The sequence below is a fragment of the Geospiza fortis genome, unplaced genomic scaffold (genome assembly GCF_000277835.1).
Source record: "Geospiza fortis unplaced genomic scaffold, GeoFor_1.0 scaffold66, whole genome shotgun sequence".
NCBI classification, from domain to species: domain Eukaryota; kingdom Metazoa; phylum Chordata; class Aves; order Passeriformes; family Thraupidae; genus Geospiza; species Geospiza fortis.
Genome location: NW_005054312.1, coordinates 1,838,221 through 1,860,048, shown reverse-complemented (window position 1 = coordinate 1,860,048; position 21,828 = coordinate 1,838,221). Strand labels below are relative to the sequence as shown.

At 47.6% G+C, this 21,828-nt stretch overlaps 1 protein-coding gene across 1 annotated transcript; it reads left to right on the top strand.

The window, feature by feature from the left end:
- Nucleotides 1-1,131: 1,131 nt before the first annotated feature.
- SPINT1 (serine peptidase inhibitor, Kunitz type 1) lies at nt 1,132-19,621 on the top strand. The gene is made up of 11 exons (XM_005419421.3): nt 1,132-1,279; nt 1,459-1,931; nt 9,350-9,501; nt 10,857-10,995; nt 12,100-12,270; nt 12,964-12,990; nt 13,906-14,031; nt 14,922-14,972; nt 15,773-15,943; nt 16,609-16,665; nt 17,717-19,621. The coding sequence occupies exons 2-11, from the start codon at nt 1,502-1,504 to the stop codon at nt 17,911-17,913; spliced, it is 1,521 nt and encodes a 506-aa protein (XP_005419478.1). The 5' UTR covers nt 1,132-1,279; nt 1,459-1,501; the 3' UTR covers nt 17,914-19,621.
- Nucleotides 19,622-21,828: the final 2,207 nt, after the last annotated feature.

Here is a 21,828-nt window from a genome sequence, read left to right as displayed (position 1 = left end):
TTCCCACAATATTATCCTCCTGTCATGCTTGTGACAGCCAGGAGGCAGAAAACATGTCTCTAAGGACTCCCAAGAAATCCCGTGAGGATTCCTGAAATCCTGGGTCAGAGTTACAGAAAGAAACAGCAAGAATTGAAATGCTGGACACCAGAGTGGTCTCCCAAACCAGAAAGCCAACTGCTGTTTGATACATAGCTGCTGCTCACCACTTCTTTCTGAAGACATACCATGGAATGTCATCTCAGATTTGCTGTTGTTATTTTAAGTGATGAAATATTTCATTATAAATAATGTCCAAGCAAATTACCAACAGTCCCAGCCTTCCTAAGGACAATGACAGAGGGATAAGAGCAGTTTGCCCAGGGGTTTTAGGACTGTTTACACACAGAGGGGTTGGATGACACAGGTGTACGTGTTGAACGGAGGAATTTGATCATGGATCTGCAAGTAAAAGCATGAAGGGGGAAAATATATGGACAGGCAGCCTTTGCATTCCCGTGGCCGCAAACAGCACCATCCTGCAAGGCAAGGGCACTACAAACGGACCATAGCTAACCTATACGAGACTGGGGAGAACAGTGAAGTGCTGCTCATGAGTGAGGGGGGCTATTGCTCCAAATTTTCACTGCTGGAGTAGCAGGGGTCCTGCCACTCAGGCAGCCTCCAGGTACGATCCTAAGGGCTTTCGCTGTAAAAAACCAAAAAATACTGTGTCTCAAGAGCAGGGAATTCATGATTTCGGGATGCCTGCACCGAGCACAAAACCTCTTGCAGTAGCAGCGGCGGTGAGCACTGCAGGTAGGGCTGCAAGGCTGACTCATTTGGGTTAGCGAGACACGGGCTAATGGTGGCAGTGACCACACCGGAGCACAAGGCGACTGCCACAGGACACTGATCGCCTGCTTCTCGGCTTTCAGTTCCTCTGGAGCATCCTTAGCACGGGGATGCAGCTAGCACCCAGCAGGTGGGATGCTCCTCTGCAGCGGCTGCCCTCGCACCTGCGGGAGCGAGAGACTCCATCTCGGCTCCCCTCCAAGGGGAGTAGAAGATCGTATCAGCTTGCCTCTCCTCCCCTTCCTCTTACGCAATTCAGCATGCAAGGGAGTGACTTGATTTTTTTTTTCCCCCACTCTCTCAGGGAGTTGGTTTTCACTTCCTGTGCTCGCCGAGCCTTTGTCTCCGCTGGACGCAGCTGAAGGGCCACCTGAGGGGTGAAGGCACAGCGGGGCGGCGGGGACACCCCGCTCCCTCCCACAGCAGCTCAGCGGAGAGCGCCCAGGTGGGGCTGAGAGCACACGCCTGGGCTGAGGGACAGCGGCGGGGGACACCCCGGCTACCTCGGGGCGAGCCGGAATCCGGAGCGCCGCCTCGGCCATGCTCCGGCTCCTTCTCGCCCCGGGTGGTCATGCACCTGAACACCGTCCCTCTTAGCTTCATAGGTCTTCTCTCTTCCTTTAGGAAAGGATTGAAGCCTTAAGTCAGTGAGAATCGGGGCGCCAAGATGGCCAGAAGGAGTCCGGGTCCGTGGTTTGTGCCCTGGGTCTGCCTGGTGCTGGTGCTGCACTTGGGCGAAGGGCAGAAGGAAAAACCCTTCGGTGAGCTGTGCCTGGAGGACTTCACGGCAGGGCTGCCGGACTGGGTGCTGGACACAGACGCCTCCGTCCAGAATGGAGCCACCTTCTTGTCGTCCCCCATGGTGCATCGGAGCAGGGACTGCATGCGAGCCTGCTGTAAGGACCCCGCTTGTAACCTGGCTCTCGTGGAGCAGGGGCCGCGCTCGGAGGAAGATCGCATCCAGGGCTGCTTTCTCCTCAATTGCCTATATGAGAAGGCTTTCGTTTGCAGGTTTGCCAGGAAGATCGGCTTTCTCAACTTCTTGAAGAAGGACGTGTACGATTCCTACCTGGCAATGCAGAATCACAGACCTAGTGGTAAGGTGCCCGTAATGGATCCCTGCAAGCCAGATCTGGAAGAGCATTAATGGTCACTTGGTGCCAGCTCCTCCAGCCATCCTATGAGCAGCAGGGCTGCCAAACACTCGGGGCAGGGTGATGCTAAAGATGGTGTTTTTACGATCTGTGCCTCGGTTTACTTGTTAGTAAATGAATAAGGAATCTCTCTTTAACCTGTTTGAAGCAGGTGGAGTGTGTGATTAACCAGTCAGTTTTTGCTACTTGACAATGTAGAGAAAAAGGTGTTATTTTTCTTCTCCCTTCCCCTGGGCCTTTGAGGTTGGAAAGTGAAATCTTCTAAAAAGCTACACATCACCAGGTTTTAAAGGGCTGCATTAATCTCTTAATTGCTCAGGGGCTGGAGGCAGGATGCAATCCACTTGCCTTTATTTAACAGCAGCCTGGATGGTGAGGTGCGTCTGTACTTCTCTGCTTGTTGGGGCTGTTTCTGCTTGTTGCTGCTGGGAGAGGCGCTGCTGGGGGAGGCTGGTCATAACATTTCTCCTTTGGAGGTGGGTTTCTCTTCTGCAATCCCTGTTTCCCTGCTCTAAAAGATTGCACCAGGACACAGAGAGCCAGGTGGAAAAGGAACTAATCTGAAGCTGGCCACCTGCCATCTCCAAAGAATTGCAGTGTGCTCAGAAACACTAAAAACACAGCAGCTTCTCCTTTTGCCCCCTCCTTCTGTGTTTTGGTTGAAGTCTAAGAAGGCTGGCATGTTTCTAGCCTGGCTGGGTCTTTGGCAACCATAACCAGTTTATCGTTTGTTGGTCCCTGGGCAGGGCTGTTCGGAATATCTCCATGGGTAATCTTCCTCACACCCCCTCCCAGCCCACCTGTGGGAAGGAAAAGATCTGTGAAGATGGCAAGGGGAGCATCCAGGTGGGTGCAGGGGCTTGATGATGTGAGCTGAATAGATCTTTGATCTTCTGCTGGGATGTGCCAGCCTGAGGCCTTGTGGGTGCTGGAGGTGGGAAATGGCCCCAAACTCCACAATGACCACTTCTCCATCCTGAGTAGCAGTGTGAGGGATTTGGAGCAGGGCACAACTTCTCTGAAGCAGCCCTTGGGTGTTGCTGGTTTGAACGGCAGTGTGGCAGAAGTGGTCCTCCTGGTCCTCTGTCCCTGCTCATGGCTTCCTACTGGATTTTAGGGCCTTTTGGTAAAGGTGTCTGACTGTTTCAGTAGTTCTCCCCCATCTCTGTTCCAGGCTCAAAATCCTTTTCACGGGAGCTGCAGTTAGGGAGGAACTGAAGGCCACCTCACCAAGACTGGTGGTGGCATGCTGGCAGTGTCTAAACTCCTATATGCTTTGCTGTAGGAGAAAAAGGGAATGCATCATCTCTAGTACATCCTGATTTCACAAGATTAGATTAAAATACAATGTACTGTTGAGCAATTCAGCCTCTTTACCTCTGTGGAGCAGTGCCTCATACAAGAAGACTGCAAGCCCCTCGTCCCTTGACTGGTCCCAGGACCTGGCATTCCATGTGTGCAGATCTTTAGAAAGTGTCCCAGGGTCACTGGCCTCTCTGTGTGACCAGCAGTGACATGTTTGCTAAAATATGGCATTGAGCTGCAGCACCTCAGGCACCAATATGAAGTTGCTGTCTTGCAATCCACCCCTAGAGCTCCTTTCACGGATCCTGGCAGGGCTGCGGTGGAGCAGGAAGACCCAGGAGGGCTTATCAGTGAGAGGTGCAAAGCACTCCAGAAATGCAGTTCGGGTGCCTCTCCTTACTCACATGGGGCTTGTGCCTCGGGCTGCTGTGGGTGTCGGAAGGGCTTGGTCTCTTCTACAGCTGTCTTTGTCTTTCAGAGAGTGCTGGGTGCCAGGCAGGTCTCCAGCTGTAGTGACAGACACTGGGCACTCACCGCTGTTATTTGGGTCAGGCTGTGATGTTTGTGCTGTGCCTTTATTGGAAATGTGTTTCCCTCCTCTCTGAATTTTTTAGGCATTGTCTTTGATACCAAAAGATCTTTGAATAACCTTGAATGACACTGGAGGGCTAGCAGGGGAAAGAGACCAAGGGAGTTATCTTACTGGAGAAATAACTGAGTCCTCCTCCCTACAGCAGTTGATGAGATACTTAAAAATGTGAATGTCCATTTTTATTCAGATATAAAGCAAAAAAATCCAGAGCAAAACCCCAAGCCCTTCCAGCCATGATGCTGGAATTGGGTCCATGCAGGACCTGTCTGGACAGGAAGGTGGATGCCTGGCTGTCAGTGAGGGGGAAAAGGGGAAGGGCACAATGGGGCAGGTGCAGGAGCCTCTGGCACTGAGCCTGTGTGCCTGGCAGCATAAGGAAGCTCTACAGCATTTTTGCTTCCAGACCTTTTAGGGATGCCTGAAGAGGCCGGGTGAAACAAGTGTTAAAGGAAGCTGGTTTTGGCATGTCAGGTCTTCCAAAATCTTGGCCCAGGTTTTGGACTGGAGACAGAACTGTGTTGTTTTCCTGCTGTTGCACTGTATCACTGCTAAAACATGAAGTTTTGTGACTACTGTGGATCCCAAGTTAGTGTCAGCCCCCTGATTCTGGCCCTAAGGGTCTGCAGGAAGCTTATCTGCTGCTTTATCATGCATTCCTTTCCTGTATGCCTGCTGTCAGGTGTCCTAGGAGCCTTTACCTGTATCACTGAACACCCTCTGCAATGATAAGAATTAAATGCATGTTTTTTCTAGTGAATAATGAAATACCCAATTAGTGATTCCAGTGGGTGACATTAAACAAAAAAGTCACAGGTTATAAGACCCACAGTACTACCACTACTACAGGGAGCAGACCTGTTGAATTAAGAGGTTTATATATGTTTAGGAGGAGACTAGGTAACACTTGAAAGAGAGCACAAAGCTGGGGGCTGCTGAATGGACAAATTTAATCTTGGAGTGTTTCTGGAGCCTGATGGAAGTAGCTGAAAGCTGGGAGGGCATATTCTTGCAGTGCTCTTGCTCTTGTTCAAGCATCCACAATGACGGATGGCAAATGAACACAGGGACAGGGGTACCTGCACTAACCCACTCTGACCACTCTTACATTGCTGTGACTTCAGAAAAACCTGTGGGTACAGTCAGCAATGAATACAGCTGAAATCTGGATTCTGCATGTCTTCTGAATGTATTTTCGGTGTTTTGTAGAGCAAGAGCTTCTGAGTTCTTCATGAGCTGGTGACGACAGCTTGGCACTGTCTCTTGCCTGTTTCAGCTAACATACAGCCTGAAGTCTCTGATGTTATTGTTAAAAGGCACAATCTTCTTAAATGATTCCTGAGCCTGAACTTTGGTGCGAGTTTTCTGCCTGGCTCATCCGGGAGGGGCAGGCTCACCATGCACTTTATTGGTTATAATGGAGCCCAGTGTTTAAGTAACTAGCCCAGCTTATTCTGGTCTAGGCAAACCAGTTTTGGGCGTGAAACTGGAAAATAACCTCCCTGAACCTTTGTCCATTTCTTGAACTGAACCTTTTGTGGTTGTTTTGAAATGCTCAGTGACACTCTCCTACTCCTGAATCCAGGGCTTTTGAGTGGGAGACAGAAAAAACCACAGGATTCTGATCAGATATGTCTGCTCCTGCCTCACCATGGAGGGAGATTTGCAGGCGAAAACTTTGGTAATGCATTCCAAAGGGAGAGCTCCCCAAGAGTAAAGCTCATCCTTCTTCAAATGTTTGGTCCTATGCTGGTTTCCTTTCTGTGGACAACTAAAATGAGCAGCAGTGCTATCACAGCTGGGGCTGGGAAAGGTCCCCTTTGGGTGGTGCTGTTGAGCCCTGAGCCAGCTGCTCATCCTTAAGCTCAGGCCAGGAGATGGGAATTTGCACAGTCAGTACCCACAGCACAGATTCAGAGGCTAATGTGTACTGGAAGGGTCCTGGAAGACCAGCTGGTCCAGCTCCCTGCTCAGAGTGGGTGATGAGGGGCATCCACTCCGCTTGCTGTGAAATGAGTGAGTGTTTGTCATGCAGCATTTACTGAAGCGGCTACATCATGTCCTATCTCCAGAGCTCCAGTCTCCTCAAAGAGACTGGAGGTACAAACCAATCTTCACCAAAACAGCATAAATACCTGTGGGAGAGTCTTTACCTCTGCCTGCCAAAGCAAATAGAAGTGGTTTCCCACAGTCTGAGGAAGGATGAAGGGAACCTAGTGACAGCAGCATCTTATGTTATTCTGAAAATATAATCCATTCAGTCATACTGTATTGTTTTAGAAAGGTTAAGTTGATCTGCTCTGTGCACCACTTATAAACCACTACAAAAACCACTAGAAATTAATGCTGAGAGCTGCTTGGCTGTGCATGAGTTGTTAGAAAACTATATGGCTTTATCATGGCTGTATTTGCTGCCCAACCAGGATGAAGCCCTAAAGAAAGAGCCTGTATTTCTCTCTCCAGGCACTGCATTGTGTTGCCTTGTTCTCTTTTCTCTCTTTCCACCTCAGGCAAATTAATACTGTGGCAGCAGTGTCATCCATCATTACCTCTGCCCATGGAAATGGAGAGTTTTCTAGTGTGGATGGGTGAGGAAGCTGTTCACTTTTGAATGACTTCCCTGGAAGCAATGCAGCAGCAGAAGTTAAGCATTTGTGGGAAGAGCCACACTACTGCCCACCTGCTTTTGCAGCAGACAGGTTCTGCTGGCTTCTGATACTTGAAATCTCCAAGGTCCTGTGTCTCATGGATGGTGGAATTTGGGTGGACTCATTTTTGCTCCTGTCCCTGCTCCTGGCCTGGTCAGTGGCTTTGAGCAGTGGCTTTTGTCCCTGGTGCAAGCCACACTTGTCTCATTTGCAAGTTGCTCCTGCAAAGCAGGAATCAGCAGTCAGCAGAGGTCTGTAAGGGTCCCTCAGTCACCATGAGAAAGCTTTCCTTCTCTTTCTAGTGACAACCTCAAATCATTCTGAGGTATTTTTAAGCATTGCTTTGTAGTCTTAGCTACTCAGGGTGTATCTGCATGAGCCCTGGAATGGAGGAAATCTGGTTTTCTATAGATCTCAAGGGCAAAAGCTAATATCTGAATTCCAGAAGAGAAAAACCTCCAGACCATGAGCTTTGCAAGTACATTCTGCCGTGGGATTTCAATGGTGCCTGCATAGCAAGGTCCCTAGTGGGGTCTCTCCCCCACTTAGATGCTTATTTTTGAAGCCCTTGTAGAAATGAATATCTTTTAAATTCTAGTTCCCCCATCAATTTTGGTTCAAGTTAACTCATTTGAGGTGAAGCCAGACTAGCCACTGGCTGCATGAGCTTTTAAACAAGAAATTTTTTTAAAAGCAAAAATCAGGGTCTCAGGCATGAATAGAGCATGAGTAATAAAACTTTTTAAAAGCAATTTGGAGTCTCTCTATCATGCTTTCCTCTGGAATCATAAAGAAAAGCTACATCCCCTACTAATGTGTTATATAAATGGGAGAGGAAATTGTTGCTTATGATGTGACTCCAGGAGTATGTATCACAGTAAAAAGCACGCCACAGACAGCATCATAAAGCTTTAACCTCCCTGTTAATTACAGAGTTTTACAGCAGAAACTTTCCATGGTCGAAAGAGCATTATAGCAAAGGTTACTTTCATTTTTCCTGCAGACTTTCAGAACAAAACAGAGTGGAGTCTCTGTTGTATGAGGAGTTTGCTGATACTCACTGTGGGTCAGTCAGCACTTGGTTCTGAAGCTCACGTGGAAAACAGACACGTTGCCAGGGAAAGCTTCCTACAGTCAGTGTGGCAGAAATATTCCAAAGTCACTGATCTTTCAGGCATCCTGAGGAGAAAAGGGATAGACTTGAAAAACAGGTCCTTAAATTCTAGTGAGTATTACTCCTTGGCAGTCACCACAAATAAAGAAATACTCTTGACTCTTCTGTGTGTGAAGAGAGTCAGTAAATTTGGCTAATCAGAGATGGGAACTGGAGAAGTTGCTGACCCATTGAATAGAACTGAGCTTTTACTTGATCATGCAACCCACAACCCAAAGCAGCTGGATGTTTGACCTGCAATTTTTTGTTTAAAGTGTACATGCTTACGTATGTCAAGGAAAAACATGATTTGGAGTCACGAGTTAAGGAGCAGCCCCTGTGTTGTTGAAAAACTGGTCTTTTCCTTGTGCAATTGCACCCACCTACTGGGCTCACCCTGGCAGGACAGTGGCAGGGAGTAGGCTGCCTTTCTCCCTGCCAGGCTCCTGGTGTTTGCCTAGCAGGAATGGCAGTAATATTTCCCCTTTCCAGAGCTTGCAGTGGTGTGTACAAGGTGACAAAAGAACTAAGCGGCCTGTTTTAATGTCAGGTTTGTTTGTACATATGCCTTGTATTAAATGTCCCTTCAGTAGACTGCAGCAAGAGTCAGCAGCTGGGATCTGAATCCAGACACACAGAATTCAAACAGGAAATTAGGAGCAAGTGTGCAACAGTGAAAATAATCAGCTAATGGAGTAATTTTCTAAGGGTTTGGACACTAATCCTCTCCTTCAGTCACAGTTGATAGAACAGTGTAATGGCAGAGTGATTTCTATCTAGCTTATGAATGATGGTTGGTGCCTTTACAGAAGACTCAGGCTGAGCTGGAACACTGAGTCTTGGACTTGGTACAGGTGCTACCAGGTGGAGTTTTATGGGCTGAGCTATGCACAAAGCCTGCAATCAGAGATGTTCAGGTCAGAAGGAATTATGAGTCAGGCTCAGTGGTGTCATTGTATAGGCTGTTCTTGCTGGCATGGGCAGGGATCAGTTTACACCTCTTGTACTTACAGTCTGGAAAAACATTGAATAGATTGTGGAAGTTGCTGGTAAGATAATCCATGGAACAGTACAAAAATAGTGATCTCCTGAATGGTTTTTTGTCCTGTTTTAAAAGCACGTATATCAGAGAGTGGGGTGGAGGATGAGCTGGAAGAGAAATATTTCCCATCCAAGTCCCACATTGTATAGCTCTGGCTAAATACACTAACACAGCTTAGTGATAGTGGGAGGAATGATGAGAGTCAGTTCCACATTCTTCAACACCCACATCAGGCCGTCTCGCCAAGTGAAGGGCGGGCATTGCTCTGTGCTCTTCTGCAAAGATGTGGTCCCACTCTCAGAAGCACAATGGCTGTACCCACAGGGCCACCCTCTTATGGTGGTTCCTGTGGACAGAAGTGCCCAGAGAGCCAGCTGGCTCAAAGAGACTGTCATAGTGGATTGTGGACTTACTAAATTAGTGAGGGCACTAATAATGGTACTGATTGCCCGTTGCTTGCTCAGGCTGCAAGGGCCACAGCCGTGTAAAATTGTTTTCCTTTCAGCAGTTGAAGTCGGGATCGATTAACCTGGAAGAGTCCCTTTCCCTTGTCTTCCTGTAGTAGAGACAAGGACTGGACCCTTCAGTCTCTTACCCAAGCCTTGTTCTACATTTCTTCTGCAGATGACCACCCTCCAATAGCCCGTGCTGTCAAGGACATGAGGGTACAGCCAGGGGAGCCAGTGATGCTGAGAGGCACAGAGAGCACGGATGACCATGGGATAGTCAGCTATGAATGGAAGCAGATCCTTGGTGACACCTCTGCAGAGATGAAGGTAAGGAGCTGCAGGGAATAAGCAGCATGCTCATGGCACCTGTGTTCTGCACTAGGTTGGTCAGTCAGAGCCCTGACTTAAAGGTCACCTTGTCCTTCCCTCTTCAAGCCAGTCCATGCGGAGCCTGTTCTCAAAAACTATGGAGCGGTCCTTGCAGTTGCCCTCCCTGTCTCACACACTATTTAGAAGTGTCCTTTTTGGCCTCATTAGGTCTCAGGCTCCCTGCACAGGATGCTGTCACAATCCACAAGCCATCCTGAGCAACACCTGACCTGCCTGAGTGGGAGCAGCTGAGAGGGCAGAGCTTCCATGCAAGAGCTGCCTCTGGTTCCAAGATCCCATAGTTCGATGAAGGACCTTCTCTTAGTTTTACTCAGTCCACTTTAGTTTATTTCCTCTTCTGTCTCTGAACAATCTGGTCTCAGGCTCTGCTTCTGTTCTCCTGGGGCTTTTCCTGGACTTTGCCTCTCTTTAAAGTGTTTTCTTCCTCCTATTTTATCTGAGCTGGAGCAGAGATCCAAGATCTCTGGGATGTGAACTCTGCCTATTTGCTGGATGTTAAAAGTGAATTGTGGCTTTAGAAGGGCAAATTATTTCTTTTAAACTTCTGCAAAATGCTCTGGAAAGTCATGGAGTTGATGCAGAGCTTTGCGGCACCTTTTGGAAGAATTAGCAAATGAGTGCATCAGGCCCACAACTGGTTTTGAACATCAGCAATGATGAACTCTAAAGTGCCAAGGGGTCTGTGTATTTCATCAAGTGCTCCAACAAGAGCAACTTCCTTGGGGGGGGGGGAGGGTCCCCTAATATTACACTGTATTAACTACATAAAAATTATATTTGGCAAGGCTGTGTCCTTTTGAAACCTAAGCAAAACCAGAGATAGCATGGAAATGAATGTCCAATTCTATTGTAAATATAGAAGAAAATTTTGTGTCAATAATATTGTAGCTTTCTCTTCTGACAAAATAATTAAATACAGCTACCTTATTCCCTATGTACTAAGTAAATGATTCATAATAGGTTTTAAGTTTTAAAAAGCTAAGTAAAAACTACAGGTATTTCTGTTCTCTCCAAAGAGTTTTATTTTCCTTTCTGCTTTCACAATGCCCCAAACCATGAAATATCTGATTATGCTTGTGGTACTTGTTCTCTCTCTATTCCAGTTGGGTACCAGTCCATGGGTTTGGGGGGATTGTCTAGTACTGAGACATTTCTCATGCCAGACATCTGCTTGAAGGTTTCCATCCAAGTTTCTTTCTCCCTAATACAGGAACATGGACCTTGCATAGCTTCAGTCACTTCTTCCTTAGAAGTACTTTTCTCCTACATAAGTCTTTCTTTTGCATTCTCAGAAGCATGAAGAGGATCAGGTAGAAATCTCCAACCTCCAGGTGGGGACTTACGTCTTCCAGCTCACTGTCACGGACACTGCAGAGCAGCAAGACTTCACCAACATCACCATCGTGGTGCTGAGCTCTGAGCAGACAGAAGGTGAGCCTGAGCTCGCACATATCTACCTGGAGTCCTCGAGCCTGGGTGCTGCTCTGGCATTACTGGTGCTCTTCTCAGAGGGGTGCATGGGAGAAGAGCACAACCAAGAGCCTGGCCTTGCATGTCAGCTTTTCCCAGTAATAGCCTGCACCAGTAGTGCAAGGTCTCTGCATTCTTAGTGATCTATTTTGGAGTTTTCATGGACCCTTGCAGGAGATGCTGCCTGCAGTAACCCCATCTGCTCTGCCTGTCATTTCTCTCTGCTGGCTGACACCAGAGTGGATGAAGCTTGGGGTGCAACTGAGGTTGCAAAACAGGAGAACATGAAAGGTCTTGTTGACTCTGTGGTTTTGCTGTGAAGGCCCTTAGCTTGCAGGGTAGGTGGAGTCATCTGCAGGACATTCAATGTATCCCTGGATTTATTTATTTTTTCTTTAATAGCTTTATTTAATGATGAAAACGTTTAACATTACAAGTGTATTGGGAGTAAGGAGTTCTTGGACAAATGGTTGACTAGTAGTTAAACAGGGGATGTCTCCTACCTCAGGTACCATAAAAATATAAGAGCAGCCATGTCAAGTGATGCTGAAGGTCTGACCAAAGTCCAATACACTGCATTCAACAGTGTGCAGAGGTTGGTACTTTGGAATGAGTGCAAGAACATTACATGCTATCAGGAAATCTCTACTATGCTTGAATAATCCCCAAGGATTTTGCAGCTGGGAGATGTTTTTGAGCAGAAGATGGTGTCTTTCTGTTCAATAACCATGTATGAATCCCTTTTTGGCCTCATGTAATCTTTGAAAAGCAGCAACCTCCTGAAACAAGGAGTTTCACAGCTTAACTATGAACTGTATGAGGATGCAGCTCCTTTTTTTTTTTTATGGATGTAGCATCTTCTAATTAGGTTTTGTGACCCTCCCTTTCATATAAAAAAAATTAATTCTATGATTTCCTACTCTCCTTCTCCATGTTGGTCAAGATTTTATAAACCTTTCAGACATGTCCTTTGGAAGGTTTTTGTTTGCCTTCACATATACAGAACAGAAAGTCTTCCAAAGGGCTTATCTAACCCAGACCCTTTTGTGTTAACTTTCTTGATAGAGCATTGTTTGACTCCAAAGAAGGTGGGTTGGTGTCGGGGATCTTTTCCACGCTGGTTTTACAACCCGAGCCTTCAGCAGTGTGAGGAGTTCATTTTTGGCGGCTGCAAGGCCAACAAGAATAACTACTTACGGGAAGAGGAGTGTGAACTCGCCTGCAAGAATGTCAGAGGTGAGTCCTTCAAAAATGCAGCCCCCTCTTTCTCGTAGGATTGGGATGACCCTATGGATAAGTACTGCAGCCTCTTGGTTGGCACCTAGTTAGAGCCCAGCAAGCTGAGGAGACTGGGCTAATTGTGGATGGGCAGTCATTGTCTTAAGCTGCCAACGTATCTGAGCCAGCTCCTGAAGCACTGGACCAGTATTATAGCACTGGACCAGTATTGTCCCTGGTATTCCTCTGGCTGCAGAAGCCCTCATCCAATCTTTGTCATGCATCTGAAGCCTAAATTCAGAGAGCAGCATTGTGCAGTTGGGCGCCAGAAATGAAATTAATCTCCCTCATTGCCACCCACAAGCCACTGAGAACAATTTAGTGCTGCTCAGATAAATGGACTGAGCCTCTGCCAGGCCCATTGCAGCGCACAGCTTAAGAAGGAGGTTAAAGCCTTGGAAAAGGAATTTGGAAATAGTCTACCTTGTGGTGGTAAGTTCCCCTGTACTCCTCCAGGCTTGCCTCACATAGGTACAGCTCATCTGGATCTCTGAGTGGTGGGCATCCATATTTCACCTCTGTAATCCAGGGCCTCCTTCCAGAAAGTATGCTCTTCTCTTGTGATACATGAAGGCAATATAAAGCTGATTTTAAGCTGAAAAAATGCTGTGGTAAGTTTATTTCATTTTATTTTTCTCCTTGTCTCTTCAGGTTCTGTTGGTGGGCGACAACAGCCAGGTGAGTCTCCCATAGGACAGTGTAATCCTACTGCAAGCTTGGGCTGAGTGTCTCATGTCCATTCCTGTGGCTTTTGATTAGGACTCTGTGGAAAGTGAGGCACTGGAGAGTAATTTCTTTAGTAAGCCTTTCACTTTCATGTCATAGGATAATTTAGGTTGGGGATTACCTCCAGAGGTCATCTGATCCAAGCCACTACTGAAAGCAGGCCCAGCTTTGAGTCACACTATGTTGCTCAGCTCTTTATCCAGTTCAGTTTTGGATATCTCTGAAAAGGGAGATTTTACACTTTGGTCAAACCATGCCAGTGTTTGATGACCCTCATTATAATTTTTTCCCCTTATATTGAATTGCTTTCCCTTGTTGCAACTCCTGTCTGTTGCTGCTCATCCTATTACTGTGCTCCAAAATGAATGTCTCTTCTATAATCTCTGTCTTCTCCTCATGCAAGGTCTTGTGCTCCAGGCCTTTGCTGAGATTTATTCTAGTATGCCAATGTTTTTTGTCACTGGGGAGCTGAGAACTGGGCACAGTACTCAGCACTTGGGACCACCTCTGGAGCAAAGAGGCTTGAAGCTTTTGCAGCCCAGTGTACAGGTTTCAGTTTGGCTTTCCTAATTTAATCCCCCATGCTTGGGCAATGTCTCCATATTCTTCCAGAGTAACTCATTCTTGCTTTCACCTGCTATGTACTTCTTTCTGAGAGGAAACATGGCTGTTCCCAGAGTAATGTTTCCTTTATAAACAGGATTTTTTTTTATTTTTGGGTTTAGGGTGGCATTGAGAAGAGACCTTTACCAGTCTGCCTTGTTTCTCGTTTGCCAGCCCTATCAGCAGCTTTTAAGTCCTTTGTAAAGCATCTGGCAGGGAGAAACAATGAATTTTAATGAGCTATCTGAACTGTTTCTGATGCAGTATGCAATGGGAACTGTCAGGCCCCCTTCTTCAGATGCAAGGATGGTTGCTGCATTGATGCCTATCTGGAGTGTGATGAAACTCCCGACTGTGCTGATGAATCGGATGAGATGTACTGTGAGCAATGTAAGTACTTTAAATTCTGGCTCAGACAACTTTGCCATCTGCCCAGGAATGGGTCCCATGTAAGTTACAGGTGCTGAGTCAATACTGTTTGATGTCTTTTGTTCTTAACTTCTGACCCTGCACTATCTCTTTCCACAGTATTACTGTTTGCAGGTTCTGCCATGTCCTGTATCTCTGCTGACTGCAAGAGATGACTTTCCTTCTGTGACATTTCCTGCCTCTTAAATGGGCTTTGACTCTCTTCTCTGCACCTATCTGTAAGACTTCAGGCCTGTCTTTCTGTCCCCTTTCAATATTTTTCTCACTGAATGACCTTACCTGCTCTATTAAAGTGGGGAAATGGGGAAGGAAACCACTATTTCTCCAAGTCTGTCCAGTGGCACAGTCCCCTTAATATCTTCTTATGCTAATGTAAATGCACCCTATCTCCTCCCTTCTTCCATCCCTCCCCACCTCTTCTGAATTCCCATAATCTCTTTCTTATATGTGGGTGTTTTGTTGCCTTTTTAGATTTGCAAGCCTATGATGCATCTCTCTCGCCCTCTCCTATATTCTGCACTAGTGCTGTTTTATATTTCTTAAAACCTGGAGTGACTCTTTCCATACTTCTTGATGGAAAACAAAAACAAGAAAGCAGCCTTTATTTTCCTTAGTTTTGTCTCTGTATATGTGAATTGGAATTTGGGAGGAGCTTCTTGTTACTACATTTTATTTTTCCCATGTTCCTCTCATGGCTTTGAGATATGTAAGAACATCAAATGACATCTCCCTTCCTCTGGCTCGTGATAGCAAAGGAAGGTGCAGGAAAGCCCTGTCTGCCCATGTCTGCATGGACAGAGGCATTTCTTTACAACTGGTGAGAAAAGTAACATGAAATGTTTCCCTTGCAGATGCTCGTGAGTTCAATAGACTGCAGAAAATCAATGTCACACATAAGCAAGGTATGCACCATCCAGAGCACTTAGGCTGACCTCTGCCAGCTTTTGATTTTTTCTTCAGTTTGTTGTTCCATGGTAAAACTGCTTCCCTCTATAAATCCAAAACCAGGTGTAGCATCTGGGTAGTCCCTGTACTGAAAATGGGCAAAGGCCTGTTCTCTCACCTTGGGGACAGCTGTTGGCAGCAGGCATTCACTCTTCTGCCTAAACTTTTTCCATCCAGGTAGGTCTGATGCATGTTGCTTGCTGGGCACAGTACCTGGCCTGTACACAAGACTGCAGCACAGTTTGCTTTTTTTTTTTTAAATAGTGCCAACAAAAGCAGTGTGAGGGACACAGCAATGTCTGTGCTTGATCCCATATCTTTGCCTTGTTTATTAAACTGTAGACAGTAGACCTATCACAGGGCTAGAAGAATATATTCCAAGTCACTTAAATGCAGCTGGGTTGTTGAGGAGACCTGAGCTGATCTGTAGTTTCTGTGTGTCCAGGCTCTTCATGTTCCCTTCTGCCTCCCAGGGAGGACAGGTCGTTTCCACAGGGGGGTGAATCCAGGGTTTACCATGACTCCACACTCTGAAGTTCCTTTTTCTGCTTGCTAATTGGATTTATGGCAGGTGCCAGCTCATTTTTGCATTGCAAATTTGACCAGCTGGCAACTGAGCAGTGGGGACTTGAGAGCCACTGTTCCGGCTATGGATTTCCTCTGCCATGGTGCTTGTGCTCTTTTGTTGTGAGCAGAAAATTTTTCTGCTCTGGGAAGACACTGCTTGGACTAAAGCACCTCTGCCTTGCTTTGCCAGGCCACTGTTTGGACTTGCCTGATACTGGACAGTGCACCGAGAGCATCTCCCGCTGGTACTACAACCCGTTCCTGGAGAAATGTGACCCCTTCACCTATGGGGGCTGTGGTGGTAACAGCAACAACTTTGAACAAGAGGAAGAGTGCATGAAATCATGTTCAGGCATCACAAGTAAGCATACATAGTGAGGGCTGGAGTTTTACTGATCAAACTGGGAAATCCACTTCGGTGATCCAGTTCTGTGGTCCCAAAGAGGCAGTACCTTGGGAGCTTTCAGTCAAAGCTGCTCTGCTGTCAAACCCTGGGCGTGACCCACAGTATGGTCTATGGGGGATCTACAGCATCTTTCTGCAATGCAACCTGTCATTTCACAGAGCTGGAAAGCATTTTGGGTGCTAATGTTGAAGAGACAAATGAAGATAACAAAACTAGCCAGAGATATATCTGCTTTGAAGAGAATCTAACCTGGTATCTTGGCTCCAGGTCTCCCCAAGTGAGAGGGGAAAAATTGAGAAAATCCTCAATGACACAGGCTTGCCCGAAGCTTTAAACAAAACAGGGAAAGGGTTACACTGTACACTTGGTACATATTGCTCTGTAGGCCTACAGGAAGAATACTGCCAAATTGTATCTGTTAAGAGGCAAACTACCTCCCTCAGCTACCCAGGGCCTCACAGCCTACCTGAGAGCTCAGTACCATGGCTGTCAAGGAGGGATGCTGTGTGCCTTCAGTCACTTCAGAGCACTGGAAATATGCTCCTCAGAAATCTGTCTTATCCCTTGTTCCCAGCCTTCTTTGTAAAACCTTTTTTCTCCCCTCTGTGTTCCCAATTCAGAAGCAGATGTCATTGGCCGAAGATGGGAATCGTTTGAGTCCCAAACTGCTATGCTAAGTGAGTAACAATTTTCCCAACCAATCTTTCTTGTTGCTTTTCCTTGTCCTGAAAAATACTTTGTCTTTCCTTGCAAAGAGTAGCCTTCTCTCCCAGGCCCCTTTTGAAGCTGGGGGAGCAGTGTGGTGTTTGTGGGATGCTGGCAGTGGCAAGAGGTGCTTCTGTGCACTGTGCAGCTGTGGTCCATTTTTTCCTGTGTCTGTGACTCAGTAGCTCTTACAGAGACTCCTGTTTTTCTTTTCATCAACCTGCATGAATGTTCCACAGTTCAACATCAAAAAATGGGAAGTAAAACTCTTCCTAAGGACCAGTTTCACATAAGGACTACTAACTTCTACAAGAAAGAAAGCTCAAGTGGATATGTGAATAATATCAAGTGCTAGACTGTAGGGAAATGTGATGGCCCTATACAACCTCTCTACAGCACTAAAAAAGCCCAATGTTACTGAAATACAAATTCTTTTTAAAATGTCACATGAAGGTTATTGTTTTTAAATCCTAGAGATTGATTTAATCTTTAAATTCACACTCAAAAGCATCATGTTTGACTGTCTCCACTGATGAGCCAGGGGTTTCCTTGGTTGGAGAAGAAGTGTTCACACCACTGCCAAGAGTACTTTCCCACAAACTCAATCTATCCTCTGTAGCTCACTCCCTTGGTGTTGTCCCATCCAGGAGGTGCCTTCTGTGACCACCCTTTGGTGGCCTCCCTGTTGAGGTGTGGCTCAAGGCTGCTGCTGCAGAAGGATTTGATATTCCTAGGGTTGTCAAATGGCCAAGCCTGCCAAAGCCACAGAACAGCCTTTAGAGGGCGTGGTGCATCTGGGAAACGATGGGAGCTCTCATTAGGGAGCCACAGGCTGGCTGTGCCGTGCAGCTGCCGTCTTTCTTCTCTGCCGGTTGTGCAGTGACCACCGTGCTGTCACATCAGCTGTTGCCTCTTTGCCAGCACAATTTCTGCAGTGGCTTTTGTGCTTGCCTCATCCTGGCCACTCCTGCTGCATCAGAGTTTGTGGAGCATCCCTTCTAACATGTTCATGTATTCCTGCAGGTGCCTTTGAGGTAGTGATTGCTGTGCTTCTTGGGATCTGCATCATGGTGGTCCTGGTGTTCATTGGCTACTTCTTCCTGAAGAGAAGGAAGAAGAGCAGCCACCGCCCTCAGCCACCCACTGCTACCAACTCAACCCTCTCCACCACAGAGGACACTGAGCATCTCTTCTACAGCAGTGGCATCAAACCAGTCTGACCTACAGCCTCTTTCTCCAGCTCAGCACTGGGGCACTTCCCAAAACTTCTGGGGTTCTGTTTTTAGACACAGGTCTGTGCCTGAAGGACTCGTTCTCTGTGAAGACATTTGGAGCATCAGGCCAAGATTTAACTGTGATTTGGCAGTACTGGTATTTGTGATTATCTAGGCTAAATGGCTGCTCTGGAAAGTGAGGAACTGGGAGCATTCTGTTGCTCTCTGACATCCATCTGTTCCTAACCTCAAACAATCCAGTGAAACTCTGAATTACATCTTTCTTCCTGCTCAAACGTGGGGCACAACTTTGCTCAACTCCCTGAAGGAGTCTGGAACTGGATCTGTGTAGCATTCATGTTGGTGAATGGTGCAAGCTCACCTGAGCCAGCAATTTGTTTTCAGTGTCACTTTCTGCCACTCAACCTTGTATTTTCCTCCCCTTCTGCAAGGTACCCTGCCTTTCAGCAGTCTACCTGGTCGTGGTGCATCCCTTGAGGTCTGTGGGATTCACATAATCATTCAGACCTGATCCAAGGGCTCTCTGACACTCTCTGGCAGTTCCTGTTTTCAACATGGGCAGAAACAGAAATACCTGCTTAAGTCACTAGGCTTTGTTTTTTAACAGAAAAGCACACCTAGACATTTTGCTGGCTGGCTGCTGTGTTTCAGTATCCTGTGTACAGTACATGTTCACCATTTTTCTCTCTGTGAGTTGCCCTGGTTACTTTGCCAGTGTTCAGTCTGAACCCAAACACATTGAGAAAATATCTATTTATTCTCACATGAAGTAAACGTCCATACTTTTCCTACTGATTGTGCAGGAAAGCTGCAGCTCTGACCTGAGTCCCTGGCATCTCCCAGAGCACAGCAGTGGGCTGGATACCACCAGCTAATATCCACAGGCTTCCTTGCTCCTGCTGGCTTGTCCCTTCTGATGCAAGATGAGCCCAGCCCAGCTCTGGCAGGTCCAAAGCTCATCTCTGGCCCCAGGCCAGCATGTGAAATCCCCACTTTGCCAATATCCTGTTCCCAGTCCTGGTCCTTTATGTTCCCTTGTAGTCCCTTTGCACTGAGATGCTTCCGAGCTCTGTCCTGCATCTGCTGGTCCAGGCTTGTACCTCAGTGAGCTGAGGATTTCTGTTGAGGCAGAAGAAGCTATTTGTGAAGGGTCTGATGTGCTGTCAGCTGTGAGGCTGGCACCAATCCCTAAACTTCCAGTGCCTGCTGCTCTTGGAAAACTGCTGTGAAGAGAGAGGAAACCAGGGTGTGTGTGGGTGTGGGTGTGTGTGTGTGTGTAAGAAGCATAAATCTATGTACAGACTTCAGTGTAAATGCTTGGGACTCTTTCAGGGCCAAGGGCAGAGAGGTTCTGGAATGCTCTGGTGAAGCCATTCCCAGCTCAGGACATAGCTCAGGTCCTCTCAAGTGCAGTGGCAGGAGAGCCGCCTCCTTGGGCTGATGCCTGGGCTGAAAGGAAAGAAACTGCTGCCCAGAGTCTGCTGGCATTCTGACTGCAGGCCTCTCCCCATCACAGGCATCTGCCTCAGCGTTCCTGGGTCAGATTCCTCCTTTTTGTGACCTGTCTCGTATAATTTCTTCCGTCTCTTTGTTTTTTCCCACAGCCTATCGTGGCCTATGCAATAAACCTAATGTCTTGATTTATTTTTTTGTGCGCTTACTCTGATAATAAAGAGATATTTGTCTTTTCTGGCTTGGGAGTGGTGCCTGAGGAGCAATGACCCACAGAGGGTGCAGGTACAGTTCCCATGCCTGCTATCTGAGAGTCTTTCATCTGCCCCAGCTGTGGGATCTCGGGAGAGCTGCTGCAGCAGCGGGCCCTTGGCGGGGGGAGGGCTGCAAGCGGGGCTGCAACTTATGTGGGTACCTGAAGAGGAAACTCCTGCAGGAGATGTTCTGGGAGAAAGACTATTACCCACTAAGTCACCCAGAGAGCAAGGCAGGGTGTAACCTGAAACTGGGCTCCAGCTGGTCAGACTGGTTTGGGTTTTGGGTCTGAAACCAAAAGCAGACACTATTCTTTAGACAGGAGTTGCTCTAACTGTGTCTTCAGGCTGGTGATCACTCAAGAACTGCGATGTAAAGTCAGCTAAGTGTAGCTGGCTAATTGGCAGTGGGTTTGTCCAGCAACCAGGTGGACCTGCCCTGCTCCACTGACCTGGCCACCCTGGCTGGGCTCCGGGTGCTGCTTGCAGCAGGAACGCTTTCTCCCCACACTCTGCTGTGTGGGCTTTGCTCTGGCATGACCACACACTACAGCAGCCTTCCCATGTGCCGTCTCCAGCCACTTACAGGTGTAAGTGCAGACATTATCCCTCCTGTCCCCTGAAGCGCTGCTCCGGGGGTTCAGCTGGGCCGGTGGGGTCACTACTCCCCTCCCGGCGGTGACCCCTGCCTGGGAGCACCGCTGAAACCACGAGTGCTTCTCGTGACAGTCTCCTGAGAGAGCTGGGTACGTGCTTTGCAGCCTCTTTCGCTTATAGCACACCTTTGTGTCCCCTGGTGTTGGACACAGCCCTGTTGGAGGCTGCAGGTCCAACCTGAGTCCTCCCCTGTGAGGCTTCTGGGCCCACACCCCCCAAATCCCCCCTGCCCCTGCACCCCCACCTGACACAAGGGCTCCTGCTTCCCAGGACATCTCAGCTCTTGGAACTTTTCAGATGGGAACAAGAGCCCAGAGTTTGAAACTTTGCAAAACAGGAATCCCACTCCTCAGGGGCCAGCAGTGAGGGGAGGCTGCCTCACTGCCTCACTGCCCAAGCAAGAGCAGTGTTCAGCGACAGCTGAGCTGCCCCATTGCACTGGCTGTGTCGGACAGGGAGCACATCTTCTCTGTTCCCCAGCTGCCAGGAACATGCAGCTGTGTGAAGCTGCTGGCTGGTTCAGGGCAGGAGGCTCTGAGCTCTGGATCTGCCCCTTGTCCTTGCAGTGTATGCAGACAATGCCTTGGTCAGTGTTTTCCAAAGGGTTGTTTGCAAGCCTTGAGGAGCCAGGCTCCTGCCAGACCCCAGGAGCTGCTGCCTCATTGAGGGGAAGTTCCTGCTCCTTTACATTGTCCAGTCTGCCTGTTGGTGGTGTCCACCACTGCAGAAGGATATCCCTGGAACTTCTCTGCCCTTCCTGACCAGCAAAGCTGTTTAGTCACCTTGCTTTGACTGTCAGGAAGGAGGATTTACCTGGGCTTTTGGCTGAGATTATCCCAGCAGGCTGGAGGGGACCTCTCAGGGTTTGTGTGTCTTACTGGCCTGGATACAGGAAGCACTGGCTCACAGCTAAACATCGTGTATGTGTGTGTCTCTGGCTTCCCTGGGGCACCGCGGCTCTAAAACCAGTGCAGCAGCTGCCCTGATACAACAAGGGATGGCTCCACAGTGGCAGGCCAGAGTACGGTTCCACACACAAAAGCTGCAGTGGGGTGAAACTTTCTGATAAGTTGCTTTAGCCCTCAGGCCTAATTTATTGCCTAAGGAAGAAATTATTTTGGTTTTGAGACCAAACTGTTCATTCTGGTTAAAAAGAAGAGTTCTAAAGTTGGGGGAAAGAAGGAACAGTTTGGTGCAAGCACTGCATCATGTAAAGACAGATCTTGAATCTCATTTTTGCCCACCTTACTTCAAGCATTAGGAATGACCAGACTTGCTCCTACTGCAGTGTGCTTTGAGCTCCTACATGGCACGCATGCAGATTTGAAGTCTAGTCCGCTATGTGGTAAGCAAACCTTGCTCACTGAAATAGCTCCTGTGCAAGAAATAGCCTGTGAAAACTTCTCAGACTTGGAATCATGGAGAGAGAAACTGTAAATACTGTCCCTTGGTCATCAAGCATAGAACTTCATGTTATTGTAATAGCTTGTAGTCTCAGAGAAATGCAGTCACCTCCAGAAATTCTAGCAGCTCTGAT

What these genes read in the sequence shown, in the direction of transcription:
- SPINT1 (XM_005419421.3), top strand. Translation starts at nt 1,502, where the DNA reads ATGGCCAGAAGGAGTCCGGGTCCGTGGTTTGTGCCCTGGGTCTGCCTG. An exon ending in CAATGTCACACATAAGCAAG is followed by an intron (nt 14,973 to 15,772) that starts GTATGCACCATC and finishes TTGCTTTGCCAG; the next exon opens with GCCACTGTTTGGACTTGCCT. An exon ending in ATCATGTTCAGGCATCACAA is followed by an intron (nt 15,944 to 16,608) that starts GTAAGCATACAT and finishes TTCCCAATTCAG; the next exon opens with AAGCAGATGTCATTGGCCGA.